This window comes from Neopsephotus bourkii, unplaced genomic scaffold, assembly GCF_033783945.1.
Source record: "Neopsephotus bourkii isolate Nb327-2 ecotype Australia unplaced genomic scaffold, CSIRO-AGI_Nbou_v1 NB_281, whole genome shotgun sequence".
NCBI lineage: Eukaryota > Metazoa > Chordata > Aves > Psittaciformes > Psittacidae > Neopsephotus > Neopsephotus bourkii.
In genome coordinates this window covers 595,776-613,846 of record NW_026900790.1, presented here as the reverse complement: position 1 = coordinate 613,846, position 18,071 = coordinate 595,776, and the positions used below count along the sequence as shown (strand labels likewise).

Sequence of the window (18,071 nt, the reverse complement as noted above, 5' to 3'; positions counted from 1 at the left end):
TTGCCACGGGCAGGGACCCCTTCCACTGGAGCAGCTTGCTCCAAGCCCCTGTGTCCAACCTGGCCTTGAACACTGCCAGGGATGGGGCAGCCACAGCTTCTCTGGGCACCCTGTGCCAGCGCCTCAGCACCCTCACAGGGAAGAGCTTCTGCCTAAGAGCTCATCTCCATCTCCCCTCTGGCAGGTTCAAGCCATCACTCCTTGGCCTGTCACTGCAAGCAAAATGCTGAATTCTTTTCTGAACATGCTTTTTGATTCTCTCAGTTATTAAATTTCTGCATTTTTAAAGCCTGAGCCCTGGCATCTATAGAGAATACACTGGTTATGAAATGCCCTAACCAATGTTTTCAAGGTGTTTACAGTATCTGATAAATGCATTATCAGATTTTCTTCAACATGAGCTTCATTCTTCAGCAAATCAAACCTCTTTTCCTGCTGTTTTTGAAGGGAGGATTTCCTAAGTATTTTGGATTTACTTTGGCGTTTCAAAACAGTTTGTATGTACAGATGTGACCTGATATTTAGGTGGCAGGCTGCACGTGTAGAAGCATGAAAAGCATACCACCTTCTAACCCTAAATGAATATGAGAAGACACAAAGCTATTTGGTAGGAGAACTATTTTCCCATTACTGTTAATGGGGCAGTGAAGTGTTAGTGAGTTTTGTCAGTTCAAGTGCTGTGTGTTTCTATAGAGGGTCTATAACTGAAATTGGAAAACTTATCAATGTTTAAAGAAAAACTGTCATAAAGCTGCTTTCCCACTGCCTTGCCTTTCCCTTCATCTGCCTGCAGTCGAAAATCAAAGTATAGTCCTGAAACATTTAAAGCACACATTAAAGCCTGGAGGAAGGAACTGAATGAGGCAGATAAAACTATTATGTGTATCTTTAAGGAGACCACTCGAGTGCCATGTATGTGGCTATAAACTCTATAAAGATGGACTCCCTTGTCTAGGGTATGTTAAGATGGATAATATTCCATAGCAGATGCTGCACTGTGCCGTACACATTACTGGAAGCAAAAGAAGATCAGGATCGAAAGGTTTTGCGAGACAGGCTTTATAGATCCGTGTGTAATAGACTCCCTCTGTCTACACTGCTTTACTGTGAGTGAAATCTTGCTCTTGCATGGGCTGATGAGATGCACTCCCTTTTCTTCCATCACATCTAGTCTTTTCCCTTTGCCTTGACTAGACACAGTAGTTTGGCCAAAAAATGGTTGTAACCCTCTCAATATAAAGATGCAGTCACAGCATCACTGTAGATTTTAAACCAAGTTCTTTATAGAGAAATTCAGTGTCAAAGCCAATTCACCAGCTCTTCTATTAAATATTTTGGTTCCTTTAGGCAGAGAATTGCAGATACTCTTCTGGACAGTCTACAAAGAGGTTTTGGTAGTGTGATTGATTAAGGATGAAGCTTATCTGTGTAATGGCTCTACCCCAGGTTCTCTTTATTTTAAACCTGGGGACTTGTTTCTCCTCTCTGGTTGCACAGCATGACACTGTGTGGAACAGAAGTGGTCTTCAAGTTCCTCAGTACGTGGTAAACCTCATATTTAGGTAGCTGAAGTTTTTGGATCCTTGCAGTACAGATGTGGGAAGGTTAAGCTCAGCACCCTCTTATCCTGGATTAAGCATTGTAAACTAATTGCTTTCAGATAATACCCAAATTAATACAGATCAGGCATTCCCCCTTCTTCTCCTTAAGTGGATGTGTGTGCCACTCAAATAAGATTGTTCCATCAGATTTTGAATTCAGTGCTTGAATATCAAAATCCTTGGTCCCATAGATCTCTGCTAAAAGGAACTGATAACACTGATAAATCACACTTCTCACTATAGTTCCTTGAATACTCTATGTATTTTCCAGGGGTCTCTATTTTGTCTGTGTAAATTTCTGTCATAGTACAAGACACATTTCTCAAGCCAGACCCAATCTAATCTATAATCATTTTATCATATAATGAAAGAAATGAGAAAAGCAGTTATTCCTTTAAAACTTTCCTTGTTGCTTAACATGGGTCCCAGTTTCAAGCCATTTAGGAGATCCATTAAGCCACCGGGTTGCTCCTGTGCATGCATTAGTAACAGACTCAGGGTAATATGGAACAGGCTTGCTATATCATGGACACGTTTATGAAGATTGATAACAGTCAAGGTTCAGTATTAACTTTTATTGTCAAACAGGCTGCAGGAGAAACTGCCGGGTATTGCTTTGCCTTTGATTTATGAAAAGGTTGCTGCATGAAAAAGACATCACAGAAAATAGCTCTGCTGGCAGGAGCATTATAAAATTGGGCTGTAAGTAGACCAAACAATAACTAGCTATAATTATGCTCATTATTGCCTCTCTCAGCTCTCTGGACCTTTGGTAGGGGGCTTGCACTTGCTGCCATGTTAGCTTTACAGTGGACTCACCTTTCCCACAAAGTGGGATAAGCATGGTAAGATCCTGCCATTCTGTATAAGCAGCTACCCCAAAGGAGACCCTTTTTGTTTGTGGTGTGGTAGGAAAGAGGCCATTTAAATTTTACCTACTTGTAGAATTGATGCTAGGAGGAGAAGGAGGAAAAATCTGTAACAAAAACAAGCTGTTTCTGTTACAGATTGCATCACTGAGGTATTTTTGCCCTATATCATTACTCTTTTCACGGCTTCCTCTTCTCCTGTAAGGGTTATTTCAGGCTGTCTTCTATTTAGACCCCTTAAAAACAAAACCAAAATTCCCAGCAGGATGTCAAGGAACCCCAGTTTCCATCTGCAAATGGCAAGAAGAATTATTGTCTTTCTCTTAGCCTGGTACCATCCTTTGTAACGAGATATGCCGCAGCAGGAGTAAGTTAGCAGCAATTAGCAGTAAACCTTAAGTGAGAACCAGTTGAAATCAAGGGGCATGACCTAACTGTGAAAGATTTTCGTGGTTGATCTAAAGTTTGTCAAACTTGAGATACCATAACTTAAAAGCACTCTGCTACCAAACTACTGGAAGATGTTAGCAAAAAGAAATAGTGACTTAAAAATCATAGGGGATAAGGTTATAAAACACAAAGCATCAGAATGACTTTCTTAGACCAGACTGAAGTTCCATTAAATAACTCAGTGTCTAATTAGCACTGCCAGCACACAGCAGATGTGCAAGGAGAGACCTTTGGGATTTAGGAATGATGTTTCCCTATAATATGTTTCCAACAAGGAAGCAATGATGTTTCCCTGCATTCAGGTCTGGGGCCCCCAATGCCACAGGGATATGGAGCTGTTGGAGTGAGTGCAGAGGAGGCCATGGAGATTCTGCGAGGGATGGAGCAGCTCTGCTCTGGAGCCAGGCTGAGAGAGCTGGGCTGGGGCAGCCTGGAGAAGAGAAGGCTCCTGAAGGGGAGACCTTAGAGCAGCTCCAGTGCCTAAAGGGGCTGCAGGAAAGCTGGAGAGGGGCTTGGGACAAGGGCCTGTAGGGACAGGCCAAGGGGAATGGCTTGAACCTGCCTGAGGGGAGACTGAGCTGAGCTCTTAGGCAGAAGCTCTTCCCTGTGAGGGTGCTGAGGCGCTGGCACAGGGTGCCCAGAGAAGCTGTGGCTGCCCCATCCCTGGCAGTGTTCAAGGCCAGGTTGGACACAGGGGCTTGGAGCAAGCTGCTCCAGTGGAAGGGGTCCCTGCCTGTGGCAGGGGGCTGGTACCGGATGAGCTGCAAGGTCCCTTCCAACCCAAACTACTTCAGTTCAGTATTCTGTGAATGCCCCTACCTTCTGTTGTTAAACTGCTTTCCAGGTACCATCATGTCTACTGTTAGTCCTAGGGAAACATCCATTAGCAGGCAGTGAAAAATTATGAAGTGAAAAATTATTTAAAAAATAATGAAGAGTAATGAAAAGAATGAAAAAAGCATCAGTATTGTGCTTTAGAAGTCATGGCCAAGTTCAGTTCATTATCTGTTCATGGTGAACCGTGCATTTTCCCTAGTAGGACGCTAAGAGGGCATTATGTTTTAATAGTTCCATAGCACATTGTACAAGCACATTAAAACTAAGATACCAAGATATATTAGAGCAAGGTCCAGTACCAGCTTATTATCAACATGTTTGCAGGGTGATTATTACTCTGTGTGTGTGTGTGTGCTAACACATTATTGTTGTTGCAGCCCAGCTGATTATATTGTATGGAAAGGGTGGCTCGCCACAGCAAGACCTGGAGAAGTGCACGGAGCCTTTGTAGCTTGTCAGGGTGAATCCAAGCCTTGTTTGTTAAATCACTTCATGCCCAAATGAAAAATAGGCATTTATTCTCCTCTCTCTTAAGATTGCAACCTTCAATTCCCTCAAGTAATCATCACCCACAGGAGCAACGATGCTTGAAGTGTTTAACTGTTGATTGCTTTTTCTGTACGCTACTTCAACCCATAATATCTTAGTTTTGTGGTCAGTAACAGGCTTTTGGGCCTCTTATGGCTGAAGAAAACTGTTAAACTTATATTGCTCTAGAGAGTAATATTTGGATAATAATGTGCCATGAGATAGAGTCTTGTGGTGCTTCACGTTGAGTGCAGTAGTTGACCTTTGCTATAGATGAGAAATCGGTCTTCTTATTAGAACACATTATATAGAACCTATATAAGGGAAAGCTGAGGTTTTAGTGCAGTAGGGTAAGGTGCTGTGAAGATTTTATTAGCACAGTTTTGGGATGACCATGTTACTCCCGCGTTTACAAAGCCTGAAGTGAGTTGTGTAGCTCTTGGGAAATAAATGTCAGTAATAAATCTACAACATGGTGTGCTCCTGTGTATTTGGTTTATGCTGCACATTTGGGCTTTTGGCCTTTATTTAGGTCTGTGGGCTCTTTTTGTGTGTGTATCTGTGCTTTACACACACAGGGAGGTAATAGTACATGGAAAATTAACATGGGGCAGGAATGAAGACTTGGGGGTGTTGGTTGATGAGAAGCTCCCCATAACCCAGCTTCAGTGTATACTTGAGCCCAGAACCCCCCCGTGTGCTGGGCTGCACCCCCAGAGCGTGAGCAGCAGCTCAGGGAGGGGATCCTGCCCCTCTGCTGTGCTCTGGGGAGACCCCCCCTGCAGTCCTGATCCAGCTCTGGGGCAGCAGCACAAGAGGGACGTGGAGCTGTTGGAGCGAGTGCAGAGGAGGCCATGGAGATGCTGCGAGGGCTGGAGCAGCTCTGCTCTGGGCTTGGGACAAGGGCCTGCAGGGACAGGCCAAGGGGAATGGCTTGAACCTGCCAGAGGGGAGACTGGGATGAGGTATTACTAAGTTCGTTTTCATTTAAAAACAGAAATACTGCGTTGTATTTTTACATATTATGTAATGCTTGTTAATACAGCCAGGTAATCCTGGAACGGCAATGGTTGCAAACCACCGCATCAGCTGCTTCTGTGACAAAAGTCAGCCAAAGCATTAACTGTAGTTCTCAGACACCCAATCTACCTCACCATGAGCTCTAGCTACATCTAAAGAGAAGGGTTGATTCCCTTGCTGCTTGCTGCAGCCTAAATCTCCATAGTGCCAAAAATCCCCCAAAAGCCCTAATGGTAAGAAATGGCACCACCTGGTGTTGTTTGCCTCCATGATCTTTGGTCTGCTCACAAACAGCTGAGCCAGTGGAACCTTGCCATTCTTCATTAAATAATTTTGAGGGTGGAGTAATGAGGCAGAGCTCAAGTGATGCCACATGCAAACTCTAAAAATAATCTGTGATTTACATTAGGAGGCTCGAATGCAAGTGTTGATATGCTGATCACGTAGGCATGGAAGTGGAGGGCTTTGCTCAGCTCAGACGGAGCAGATTTGACTCTTGCAGTGGGTTTGGTTTGGGTTTTGTTCCACTGAGTTGGACAGGCTTACGTGTATCTGAGAGGATTGATCTTTGTCTCTCAGCTTGCCAAACTTGAGAACTGTTTTTGATCAGTGCAAGACCAAGAAATTCTTTCTCTCTCTCTCTAGAATCAGAATAGCTAGGGTTGGAAAGGACCTTAAAATCTTCTTAGTTTCAAGCCCCTTGCCCCCTACCTGGCAAGGACACCACACACTAGACCATGTCACCCAAGAGTCCATCCAGCATGGCCTTGAACACTGCCAGGGATGGAGCATTCACCACCACTTCTTTGGGCAACCCATTCTCGTGCCTCACCACCCTCACATTAAAGAATTTCTTTGTCATATCCAACCTAAATCTTCCCTGTTTCAGTTTGAACCCCTCACCCCTTGTCCTATCACTACAGTCCCTAACAAAGGGCCCCTCTCCCAGCATCCTTGTAGCCCCCTTCAGACACTGGAAGCTGCTCTGAGGTCTTCACGCAGCTTCTCTTCTCCAGGCTCAACAGCCCCAGTGTTTTCAGCTTGTCTGCATCCAGCAGGTGCTCCAGCCCCTGATCATCCTCGTGGCCCTCCTCTGGGCTCGTTCCAACAGTTCCATGTCCTTCTTAGGAGGAGGACACCAGCATAAGAACTGCACACAGTGGAGTCTCACGAGAGCAGAGTAGAGGGGCAGGATCACCTCCTCTGACCTGCTGGTCACGCTCCTTTTGATGCAGCCCAGGATACGGTTGGCATAGAGATACATTACATGGCTACAATATATTCCATGTAGATTAAACTGCTCCATACAGGGTTTGTTCCGATTAAAGATTATAATTGCCATGTTATTTTCCTCCACTGTAGAGGCATGCACGTCCCTCTTAGAAGTCTAAATTTTGTATCATTATCTGTGATTATTTATTTTAGTATCCTGGCATTCAGTAAAAACTGTTCCTTAAGCTAAGTACAAAAAATGTGCATCCTAAATTTGGGTAATTCCAACACGTTGTTCCCTTTGCAGCTGCAAGGACCAGCTGTGTGTAAGGTACATTTGTATAATAATATGTTGATGTACTTTGTATTTTAAGGGTTCCTTTGTTGTTTTTTTTCAGGGAGAGAAATTTTGTATACAAATAGTGCTTTGGGATAATAAAAGTCAATTCAGACCAATTTAAATCAAAGTATTCAATCTAATTTTGTCTGTAGGGGTTGATGGGAGTCTTGTATTCATTTGATGACTTGCTCATCAAGCTATTTGGAGTATAAGCAGTCACAGCATGTCAGCTCAGAGGTCCCCTTAGCTTATTGGGCAATGGCTAGGAGTGGGTATTTAGGAAACACTGTAAGAATAGGGGAATTATGCAGTGATACCATTTTGCCTTCCAACAAGTGGTGGAGTGGGGCTTTCCTGAGCCAAACATTGTATTTTTGTTTAGAATCTCTTGATGGACTTGTGTTACTATACAGTGACTCTTGTGTTACTATATAGTTATCTTTTGAACCAACGTGTGCTTATGATATCCTCTAGCAGTGGCTACCAGCTTTTCATAGGATTATAGGATGGTTTGAGGTGGAAGGGACTTTAAAGCTCATCCACTTCCAGTCCCCTGCCACGGGCAGGGACGCCTTCCACTAGAGCAGGATGCTCCAAGCCCCTGTGTCCAACCTGCCCTTGAACACTGACAGGGATGGGGCAGCCACAGCTTCTCTGGGCACCCTGTGCCAGTGCCTCACTGTGATTTTTTCATGACGTGTTGTTTGGAAAGGATTGAATTATTCTGTCATTGTAAATACTTCTGGAAAACCTCACTGGCTTCATCTCTTGCCATTGATAATTTCACAGATCCATCTCACGTTCACTTGCAGTTGTCTTTCAAGCCTGACGAGATCTAGTCCTAATGTTATATCCTAAACATCTGAACATTTACCTTGGCAACTCGTTCATTAGTCTAATTAGGATTCACAAGCAGAAAATCTTTTTTCTGATTCTCATCCTAATGTCTTCCTGTTGTAAGTCCCAACCCAGCAAGGGATTTAAGAATGTGCATAACTTTGCACATGCAAATGTGGAATTACTCACTCCTTGAAGTTCTGCTCGTATTTATGCGCTCTGCCAGATTTGAGGTTGTAAATTCTCTCTGTTAATCTTAGAGATGCTCTTTCCTCCCTGAATGCAATAAATAAGTTGTTGCAATACAGGGAATGATTTCCACTTTGCTTACGCTACAAGCTGATATCCTGCCAATGTACCAGGTGGGAAATACTCACTACATAAACAAAAAGCATCTATAAAGGTCAATCGTACTATCTGCTGCGCTTTGTTGTTAAACCAGGTTTTTGTCCACCTATTGAACTTCACTTAGTACTCTTCAGACATAATTAAATGTCTGTTTTCAAGCAGAGTGTATGAATATGCTGGAATCTTTCCTCCTCATCTCCGTCCTTAAATTTCAAAGGTCAGAACGTTTGAAATAGATTTTTATTTGAAGAAGGCTGGGGAAGAGATGAAATAAATGAGAGGATGACAAACATTTGCCAATGATTTTGTCAGTGCTGGGATTTTAGGCAAAAGAAGCTAAAAATAACAGGGGCAATATTGACACTGGACTTGATCTCTAGTAGCACAAAAGGGTACGTATATCAGCAGGTGGAATAAGTTGTATTCCAACTTGTGCAGAAGTCATTTATTTAGTATTACTACACGTGTTTAGCATTCTCAACTGTAGAGCAGAAACAACTGTGGTTCTCTATCACCATTTCATCATAGATTCATTAGGCAAATTCTTTCCTTTACACCTTTTGCAGAAGTCACACTGTGTACTCATGCGTAAATAAAAGCAAGAATCAACTCCACAGTACTTGATCTTTTGCTGGCAGCACTTCCCACACGGTAATTCTGAGGGCTCTGTGTGGGCACAGCTTGATTATGGACTGCTTCATAGCATCACTTGTAGATATTCAGAACTCAGATCTGCAGTATTAACTTCCAAATGATTTTGAGAAGAACACAACCATTTGGTTTGTGCTTTACATGTTTCATAATGCGCTTTCAAGTCATCACCTACTTCATGTGCGAAGACAATGTTTAAAAATAATTTAATATAAGGAGTAAATTGATTTCAAACCTAAAAATACTGGTTGCAGCAGTAAGGACCTTCATTATCATATGCCCTTTTGTCCCACTATCTGTTTTGCAACTCTTCTCTGTTCTATGAACAAGTCCTGCGTATTCACTCTGCAGTGATGCTGTTGGAAGTGGCTCTGTTTGGATGAGATACCCTTAAAAAAAGAATAACCCCCTCACCACCTTTTGGGTCAGGATGGAAAATAGCACTGTCTTGCTCCTGCTCCAGACTTGTTGCTTACACTTCATCTTTGAGCTGACCTTCTCTTGAGGTCTTCTCAGCTAGGCTTATGTTTCGCTCTTGCTGACTCTATGTAAAGTATCTCAGACACGGCCTTTCTTGTCCATCTGCTTAGCTAAATCCATCACTACTCAGGCTACCAGTTACTGCAACATTCATTTTCACTTTAAAATCTTGCCCTGATGATGCCTCTTGAAAGCAGTGCTGTTTCCTACCCTGGATTCACATCACCTCCTTTCATCCTGCCACTGGCTTCCCCATCATTGTGATCCCACGCAAGTCGCATGTCTTCGCTTTTGAAGCCACATATGTCCCATTTGTGCTTCCATGCTGCTTCCAATTCGCTGTTTATTTTCTGTCTGACCCGTGTGTGATGCCACCTTCTATCCCTCACTCATCCACTATTCAAACAAGCACCATGTTTCAGTGTTTCTCAGAAGGAATTTCTGCTAGACGTAGACAACATTCATTGATTCGCTGCCCACAAAAGCCTCTAAAAATCCTCTTGGTTGCTCCCAAAGCACTTGAAAACAACTAGGCTGTTGTTATACTTGGTGGGCTGCCTGTCATAGAATTGTTTAGGTTGGAAAAGATCTTTATATCATCAAGTGCAACCATTAATCCAGCAGCGCCAAGTCCACCACTAAACCATGTCACTAACGGCCTCATCTACGCATCTTTTAAATCCCTGCAGGGATGGTGACTCCACCACTTCCCTGGACAGCCTTTTCCAATGCTTGACAACCCTTCTGGTGAACAAATTTTTTTCCAAATTTCCAATCTAAACTTCCCCTGGCACAACTTGAGGCTTTTTCCTCTTGTCTGTTTTGTGATGGTACAGACTGCCTCAGTTTCCTTTTGTTTCACCATCTGTTTGCCTCAATGTGTTGTTTCTTATCTTTGTGTGCATTATAAGCCCATTGAGAACAGAATCATCCTCTTTTCTTTGTTTTGCTTTGCATGCTCCCTAGTGCAGTTGGAATCTGATCACAGCGTGGCTCATCTCCTCCATCAGTAGGAGTAAATAAAACAGGTCAAGACATCATCTCCAGCACCCTCCTGTGCTGGTGCATTGGGTCTCATTGGTATCACATTCATTTATAGGGGTTTGGTTTGGAGCTAAGACTTTCCAGCACATGCTGGGGTCTATCCCCAGTTTGCTGTTTGGATTTGGATGTGCTGAGCTGCTTGTTTAGAAGGGAAAGCAAGATTTCATGCTTAAGGGATGCAGGTTGTGCTGGACCCAGAGGATTATCTCTGCCGTGTTTTATTTAGTAGCACAGAAGTAGCCTCAAACGCCAAAGGTCACACAAATAAAACCAGATGCTTTTGATAGGTGTCAGCATTTTAATGAGGAGTAAAATTAAGCCCTCGATACTCCTGGCCATCTAATGGCACTCTTTTTTTTTCTGCCTTGCGTGCTATTTTATCACCCCCCCATATTAAATGACAGTTGCCTCAAGTCCTGATCTGGTGGGATTATGCCAGATACCTGCACAGCTGGAAACTCATCAGCGATTCAGATTCCTTCAGTCACAATGTCAGTTTTATCACAAAACTTGTACAGCTTACCATGGTGATTTCCCTTTCCCTCTTTAGTAGACATTTTGTTTGAATGCCATGCAGGGGCTTCTTTCTCGGAGCCCCCAGGAGTACAATAAGCTATGCTCTTTGAGAGAGGCTACATGAGTACAAAGTTCCCTTCATTAAATTTTCCCTTCGTGCTTTAGCATAGAATATTTCTCTTTCAAGCACGCTCTCATTTGCTTTTGTGTCTTCATCCTCTTACCTTGATGAGATTGTGGTGCATCAGCTTGATGGAAAAGGGGGGGGGGTGCTGCTCCTCGGAGGTTTTCTTCTAGCGCACACAAGTATTCTGCCGGCATGCGAGGTGCTTGAGGAGCAGCTGGAAAAGGGAAAGCAGATCAAGTAAACTTAATAAAACCCCATTGTTACCAGTGTGCCGTGTGGTGCAGGGTGCAGATCAGACCACTGTTCATATTGGCTTCAGCCAAGAAAGGCATTTGAGATTTCACATGTGTTGATTCTGTAAGGTAGTTATTGAATTGCACTGGAGATGAAGGTGTGTCAGGGTTCCCTGGTTCACTCCTAGCTGTGTATTTTACCTTCGGTTTAGTTGTGAAATTCCTAAGAGAATAAATACATAGAACTGTAGGACAGTTTCCCTGCCATATATCCCAAAACCACAGCTCGCTCTCTCTCAGGACATGGAATAGTTCAGGGAGGGGATGTCCTGCTTGAAGCAGGGTCAGCTCTGGGAGCAGACCATTTTGCTTTATCCATTCAGGTATTTAAAACTTCATGTTTTCACTATAGATTCTATATAATGAATCTATGATTCTGTGATAATTACTGGTTTTGCACTGTTGACTTACAAGGTTTTTCTTTAAATAATGCTGTAAAAGGACCCTTATTCATAGGAACTTTGGAGAAGTTCTCTGCTGGGTAGGTATTTCATTTCCCTTTTGAGGAGTTTCCTTGCTGTTGGCAGTTTCTGGCCATCCATCTGAGAGTCCTGTCATCCATCACCAAACAGAAATCAATCACAGACCCTTCGGTGGGGTTACCATAATGCACGATGCAACCTTCTTTCCTGAATGGGAGATCCTGCAGCACGTGGTTTATGGCCATCTAATGTTAGACACTAATCTCATTTAATGTTTTCCCAAAAGTGCAAATAGTGCATTAGGGTAACGTAACAAGCACAGCAGATCGATACGGAAACGGTGTTCTCCTTCAACAGATTAATCCAAGAAAATGGACTTTGTTGACTTAAAGGAAGTGGCCCTGTTTGCATTGACCTGCATTGGGCCTGCAGTGCCTGGAAGGACAGGCAATGGGCTGAGAGCATGTCTTGAAAAATCACGTCTAAAAAGTCATAGTATGAGAACAAGTAACTGTGGGGCAGGAGATAATGTGTCGTATAGGGATCCGATGTGGTTGGCAGCATTGAAGCATTCAAATAAAGGATAATACGTGGACTTGGAACTGTCACTAATGGCATGGTTCAGGGAATAAAGCAATCAAAACAGCTCCTTAATGTGGGTTTGAGTACCCCTCTTGAAATGGTTTTAAATACATTTACTGAGTTTATATAGCAAAGTGTCCAGCAGCCCATTTCCTTCCCCCTTCACATTTATAGAAGTCACTTTAAAATGGCTTGTGAATAAAGGCACAGCTAGATGTTCTGAGTGTATTTTTTGTTAACTCATGGTCTATTCTATTGGTTTAGCAATCCAGACCAGGCTTTCAGGCATTTAAAATGAGCTCTGGTTTAGTTGGACCTGAATCATCACCGCTGTGAGTCTTAACATCTACAGAGAGGGTATGTGGTGCTTCCTCTCATGCTCCATCCCGATCCAGACCCCTCCATAATCAGCGTACAGCAGTTTATGGTCATACATTTTGATGCCTGACACTCTTTTGAAGTGCTTGCTGATCTCAGCAGAGGGGGGATTAAGGGAAAATCCTCATACCTAAGTCTCTACAGAAGTTTGATCAGAAGTGCGTAAGCACCTGGGACTGCATTTGAATTCTGGTTGTCACAGACGTAGGGTAATGAATGAAAAGAGTAAGAGGGATGTTTTATATAGGTACATACTGTAAAATCAAGGTGACTTAACATTCCTTTCCCTTAGTACTACATCTTGAGTGATTGCCAAGAAATCAGTTCCCCTAAGGAACATCATCGTGCTTCACTTTTCACTGTCTGACTGTAGCAGAGATCTGCCTTGGCCAATCAGCAAAATGGGAAGGAACAGAATATTCATCCAAGGATGCTGTGGCTGATGAGTCTCAGGGCTTTTTACAACCTTATTGAACTAAAAATAATGTGAGCTGGATGTTAAAGCAGGCTTTCCTCATAGGCTAAATGGGAAGATGTAGTTCACACACATAAAGAAAATGGTTGTTTTCAAGGCATAGGAACTGTAAATGGTTCTTTAAATTTTCATGGAGTTTTTTCCTACTGTTGAAATATTTTACCTTTGACATGAGAGGGGTTTAACTCTGATTTGAGTGTCTCTTGTAGAAACCAGAACCTTAAAAAGTATTTATAAAGTAAATGTCCTGTTAGCTTTAAATTCCAATTGACTTCTTGTCTCTGAACCACTTCACCACCCCCCTTCCTTTTGAGGTAGGGAAGTATTGATTCCCATTTTAATTCTATGGCACTGCCAGTGTGGATAACATGTTATGAATTAATGGAAATCACAAGATCTTTGTCCAAAAGAGATTGGATTTTACAAGGTAGACTAGAGAAGCTTCCCTTCCTTTGGCTTATATTGCAGGCAGAAAGTGTAGTGCACCAGCCAAAAAGATGGTAAAAGTAATGAATCCATACAGTAAAGAAAATAGACAAAACTCCTAAATAACTTGCACATCTGGTATCAGGAATAGAATTGGGGTGATGATGAGGAGGATGCACCAGAAAGAGTGGCTGTTATCAGGTCAGCAAAAGTAGATGGTGAAATTAGCTGAAGGTAGCAAGGTTTTTGTAGTCTCGGTGTCAGCCTAATGGGTGATTTCACTTCTGTACAGGGGCCATATTTAACAAGTAGCAACATGATGTAGTCATAGGGCTATAGAGGAATGAAGCTTTCCTGTGATTCTGTGACTGTCTTAAAGGAAGGTGAGATCAGATGTGCTTTGTCATTGCTTCAGTGTGTACTCATATGAAGTTGGATGTTAATTGTCTTTGCCAGCTAGAACCCGACTACTGCATCAGGAGGACACTTGTGGTCCTAATAGCCAGACTTCTGCAGCTCATGTTGATGTTTGCATCAGATCTCACCCACTTAAACCCAACTAGCTTTAGAAACAGCCTTTCTTTATTATTCTAAGGTATTTTCCTTCACTATTTAGTTCCCTTCTTTAAAAAAGAAAAACAACTAAAAGAGTTGCATCTTTCCTGAAATCCTTTTGAGAAGGAAACCAAAAGGTTGTTTTCTCTTTCCCCAGGAGATACCAGACTCATCCGATCTGCGCTGATCTGCAGGATAAGATCCTTCAGTGTTATCGACAGCACGCTCAGGAGACCCTGAGCTGCTCTGCCCTGGCTAGCCAGTACCTGCACTGTGTCAATCACGCCAAACAGGTGAGTTAGAGATATTGCCGCTGAAATAATGATGGGGTGAAGAAGAGAGGAAGACTATGGGAATATCTGATTAGCCCTTCTTATGTGTTCCCAGTGTGTGTGTACTCAAGACTCTCAGTGGAGTCCAGGTTCAATTTATTTAAATGCTGGGTTTCCATCTCTTCCCTTGGGAAGCTATTGTGTAGTGTAGTAGCTGTCACTGTTGGCATAATTTTCCTAGTATCTGCAGTTTTAGCAGTAAAAAACCTGGGATTAAACTACATGGTGCTACTTGTCACAAGTATGACAAATGGATGTCTCAAACTGGATTGCTCACTAGTTGGAAGTCTTGATTTCTTGCATGTTGATGATGCTTCTTCAGAGACTATAGTGGTAGGACAAGGAGGAATGGGTTCAAACTTAAACAGGGGAGATTTAGGTAAGATACGAAGAAGGTATTCTTCCCTGTGAGGGTGCTGAGGTGCTGGCACAGGGTGTCCAGAGAAGCTGTGGCTGCCCCATCCCTGGCAGTGTTCAAGGCCAGGTTGGACACAGGGGCTTGGAGCAAGCTGCTCTAGTGGAAGGTGTCCCTGCCCATGGCAGGGGTTGGAGCTGGAGGAGCTTTAAGGTCCCTTCCAACCCAAACCACTCTCGTTCTGTGATTCTGTATAGGAGACAATGGTTGCGTGGCAGTGCTAAAGCTGTTCCTCAGCCCACAGTGGTTAATACATTTCTGCAGTGCTGTTGCTGTTAGTTCTTTGTTTATACAGTCAGTGAGCTCCTTTCTGCACAGGCAGCCTGGCTGCATTGGCAGTCTGGAAGACAAATTCAGCTACCAGCTGTAGCGTAGTTGTTCTCTGAACACTGCAGGATGAGGACAATTTGTCTGGCTGGCTGGGCAGCTCTGAAATCACTTTATGATATTAAATTTTGTTATCATTAGTGAGAAACTTAAAGAGGATCCATGTGATGACAAATAAGTCAGTGAGATCACCCTGTCCTCTCAAAGTCATTTTCTTCAATATATCCTTTGTCAGTACATCCTCCTGCCTACTTGTTTATGCTCCTGAACTCCTTCATTTATAGAATCATAGAATCCGAAAATGGTTTTGGTTGGAAAGGACATTAAGATCATCCAGTTCCAACCGCCCTGCCATGGGCAGGGACAGCTCACCCTATACCACATCACCCAAGGCTCTGTCCAATCTGGCCTTGAACACTGCCAGGGATGGAGCAGCCACAGCTTCTCTGGGCACCCTGTGCCAGCGCCTCAGCACCCTCACAGGGAAGAGCTTCTGCCTTATCTCCAACCTGAACTTCCCCTCTTTCAGTTTGAACCCATCACCCCTTGTCCTGTCACTAAAGTCCCTGATGAAGAGCCCCTCTCCAGCATCCTTATAGCCCCCTTCAGACACTGGAAGCTGCTCCGAGGTCTCCACCCAGCTTCTCTTCTCCAGGCTGAACAGCCCCAATGTTCTCAGCCTGTCCTCAAAAACTCTCCAGCCTCCCACGTCTCCCTGCTCATGGAAATCTTTCCTGGTGTCTTAGCCTGAGGCTGTCTTTCAGAAACCTACAGACCCTTTATACCAAGTTTGGAATGATGGTTGAGCCATGCTTAGATGCCCAAGCATGAGAAGTCCATCCAGCTTTGTCAAGGCACCTTCCTTGGGCACAGGAGCTGTGTCTCCAGCTGGAAAATCTTGTTCATCCCCTTCTTCCCTACACTGTGCAGTTCCTTTTGAACTGATTTATTTTCCTTTAGATTGAATCTATTCCATTAATTCCTATGGCAAGTGGTTACTGGTGTCTAATTTATTTCTAAGTTTTCCTTTTGTGTGATTTTTGTATTCCAGAATCCAGTTTCAAGATACATGTCCATGGGTGGGTTTGAGCCATCATAGATAGATGACCTGTGAATAATATTAGGTTCTTATGAAGTCAACTAGATTTACACCATGGCTTCCATCATCTGGAACACTAATTTATTGTATTTATAATTTGTATTATTCTTTCAAATAACTGAAAAAAATCAGCTTAATTGCATTACGTGTTTAAGCTATAACTGCAATTTGTATCTGATAGGAATTCCTTCAGAAGACTGTGATGAGGATGAATTAATTCATGTTCAGAAGGTTCAGGAAAAGGAAATTGCATAAATACGAGTGTTGGGTTTTTGAACCCTTTTAAACACCTTTTTTTTGTTGAAGATCTTCAACCAAACCTGTCAAGTAGTTAAAAGTGTTCCCTAAATATTTATTCTTCTCTTTCACACATGCTTCAGGATTAGAATTCAGAGAGTTTTCTCTCTTAGGGATAACAGAGAAAGAGAAGCCTTTTATGGTGGATTCATTTGCAAGCAGGAGCAATTGTTTTTCATCATGAGCATCAGTCTTTTCTAGCTCATCCTCCATGTGTCGCAGCTGTAATTGTAGTTATTGTTACTCACTGATTGCCCAGAAGTCCAGACCAAATAATTGCTAGATGCTGTTATAAACTGCCTCAAAATTACCTTCGCTGTGTGCTTGGTTGGAAGTGGGAGAAATAGCAGAGCCAGAAATGAAAAAGTTAACTGACACTGCCTACAAGAAACAAAGAGAGAAGAAAATTTGCTAGAGGGAATAGACCAAGATATTGAAAAGCAAATAAGTTAACTAATCCGATTTCCTGGCTCTGAGTCTGGGCACTTGTGCTCAGGCTGAGCACATTCTGTGCCTTTCATAAATTGAATTTATTGACTCCCCTTTCTTTCCTATCTTGCTTATAATTATCTCACCCTCTCTTCTGTATGCTCCTTATTTCTCATCCTGTCGGTAATCTCATGTCTCTATCTGTCCTTTTCTCCCCTTGTTAGAAAAGCCCAGAGAGTTGTTAATTCAGAGGAGTTTGACACATTGTTGTATCTTCACTTGAGATCTTTTCCCAAAGTCATGAGAAGCCAGTGAGATAAATTAAACTCCATTATTAATGTTTGAGTTTTATTCTAATAGTAATGGAGAGAAAAACTTACTTAATGGAGCCATTAAGGGGAAGATATTAGGGCTGTCTGTGGCATAGATTTGTGCTCCCACTGCTGAAGTAACTCCAGATTCAGTCACTGCACTAATACAGACCATCCAGTGGCATTTTAATCACTTACCCTGGTCTGCTGCCCACTGATAGGGACAAGGTGGCTGTTAAAATACCATTTTTCTTTCCTTGTTTTATTTTTCCCTGGGCTACAGGGAATCCAAATTCATACATGGAAACACAACTAGTCTATACCTTAATGAAGTCTGAGCAACATTTTCCTATTAGACCTCTGAATTCCAGAGGGAATGCAAGTCTCTGCAGGCAAGTGAGATTTGAAAGTACTTCAAAGAGTGATACCAACAGCTTCTGGTGTTTGACAGCTACAAAATGTTATTCCTCAGCCTCTTCAGCATTGTTTCAACCATCATTATGATTTGTAGGATGGAGTGGTCCTTAATCATGCATCCTAGTCAGAAGAAAACCATTATTTTAACCTTCTCCTCCAGTATTTTTACTAGAGACCATCTTCTGCTCTAACAGAACAATATGTGAAATCAGAGCAGCTGAAAATACTGAACTGCAATGCAATCGAAAGACCTTATCTTTAATGGGCAGCATTTCATAGATTGTGAATGGCACCCTGTGCCAGCGCCTCACCACCCTCACAGTAAAGAACTTCTTCCTTATATCCAACCTGAGCTTAGAATCATAGAATCTTTTAGGTTGGAAAAGACCTTTAAGATCACCAACTCCAACCGTTAATCCAGCATTGCCGAGTGCACCACTAAACGATGTCCCT

The 18,071-nt window shown here is 42.7% G+C and overlaps 1 protein-coding gene and 1 long non-coding RNA gene across 3 annotated transcripts in view; one reads left to right on the top strand and one right to left on the bottom strand.

Annotated features, from left to right (window-relative positions):
* Window positions 1-18,071, bottom strand: part of LOC133208740 (uncharacterized) — a 220,258-nt gene that overhangs the window by 78,184 nt on the left and 124,003 nt on the right. The gene's annotated exons all lie outside the window — the stretch shown is intronic.
* Window positions 1-18,071, top strand: part of CHCHD3 (coiled-coil-helix-coiled-coil-helix domain containing 3) — a 162,655-nt gene that overhangs the window by 140,526 nt on the left and 4,058 nt on the right. For both annotated transcript variants that reach the window (XM_061346828.1, XM_061346827.1), the window contains exon 7: window positions 14,149-14,284. In XM_061346828.1, the coding sequence (XP_061202812.1) occupies window positions 14,149-14,284 (136 nt within the window). The remainder of the gene's footprint in view (window positions 1-14,148; window positions 14,285-18,071) is intronic.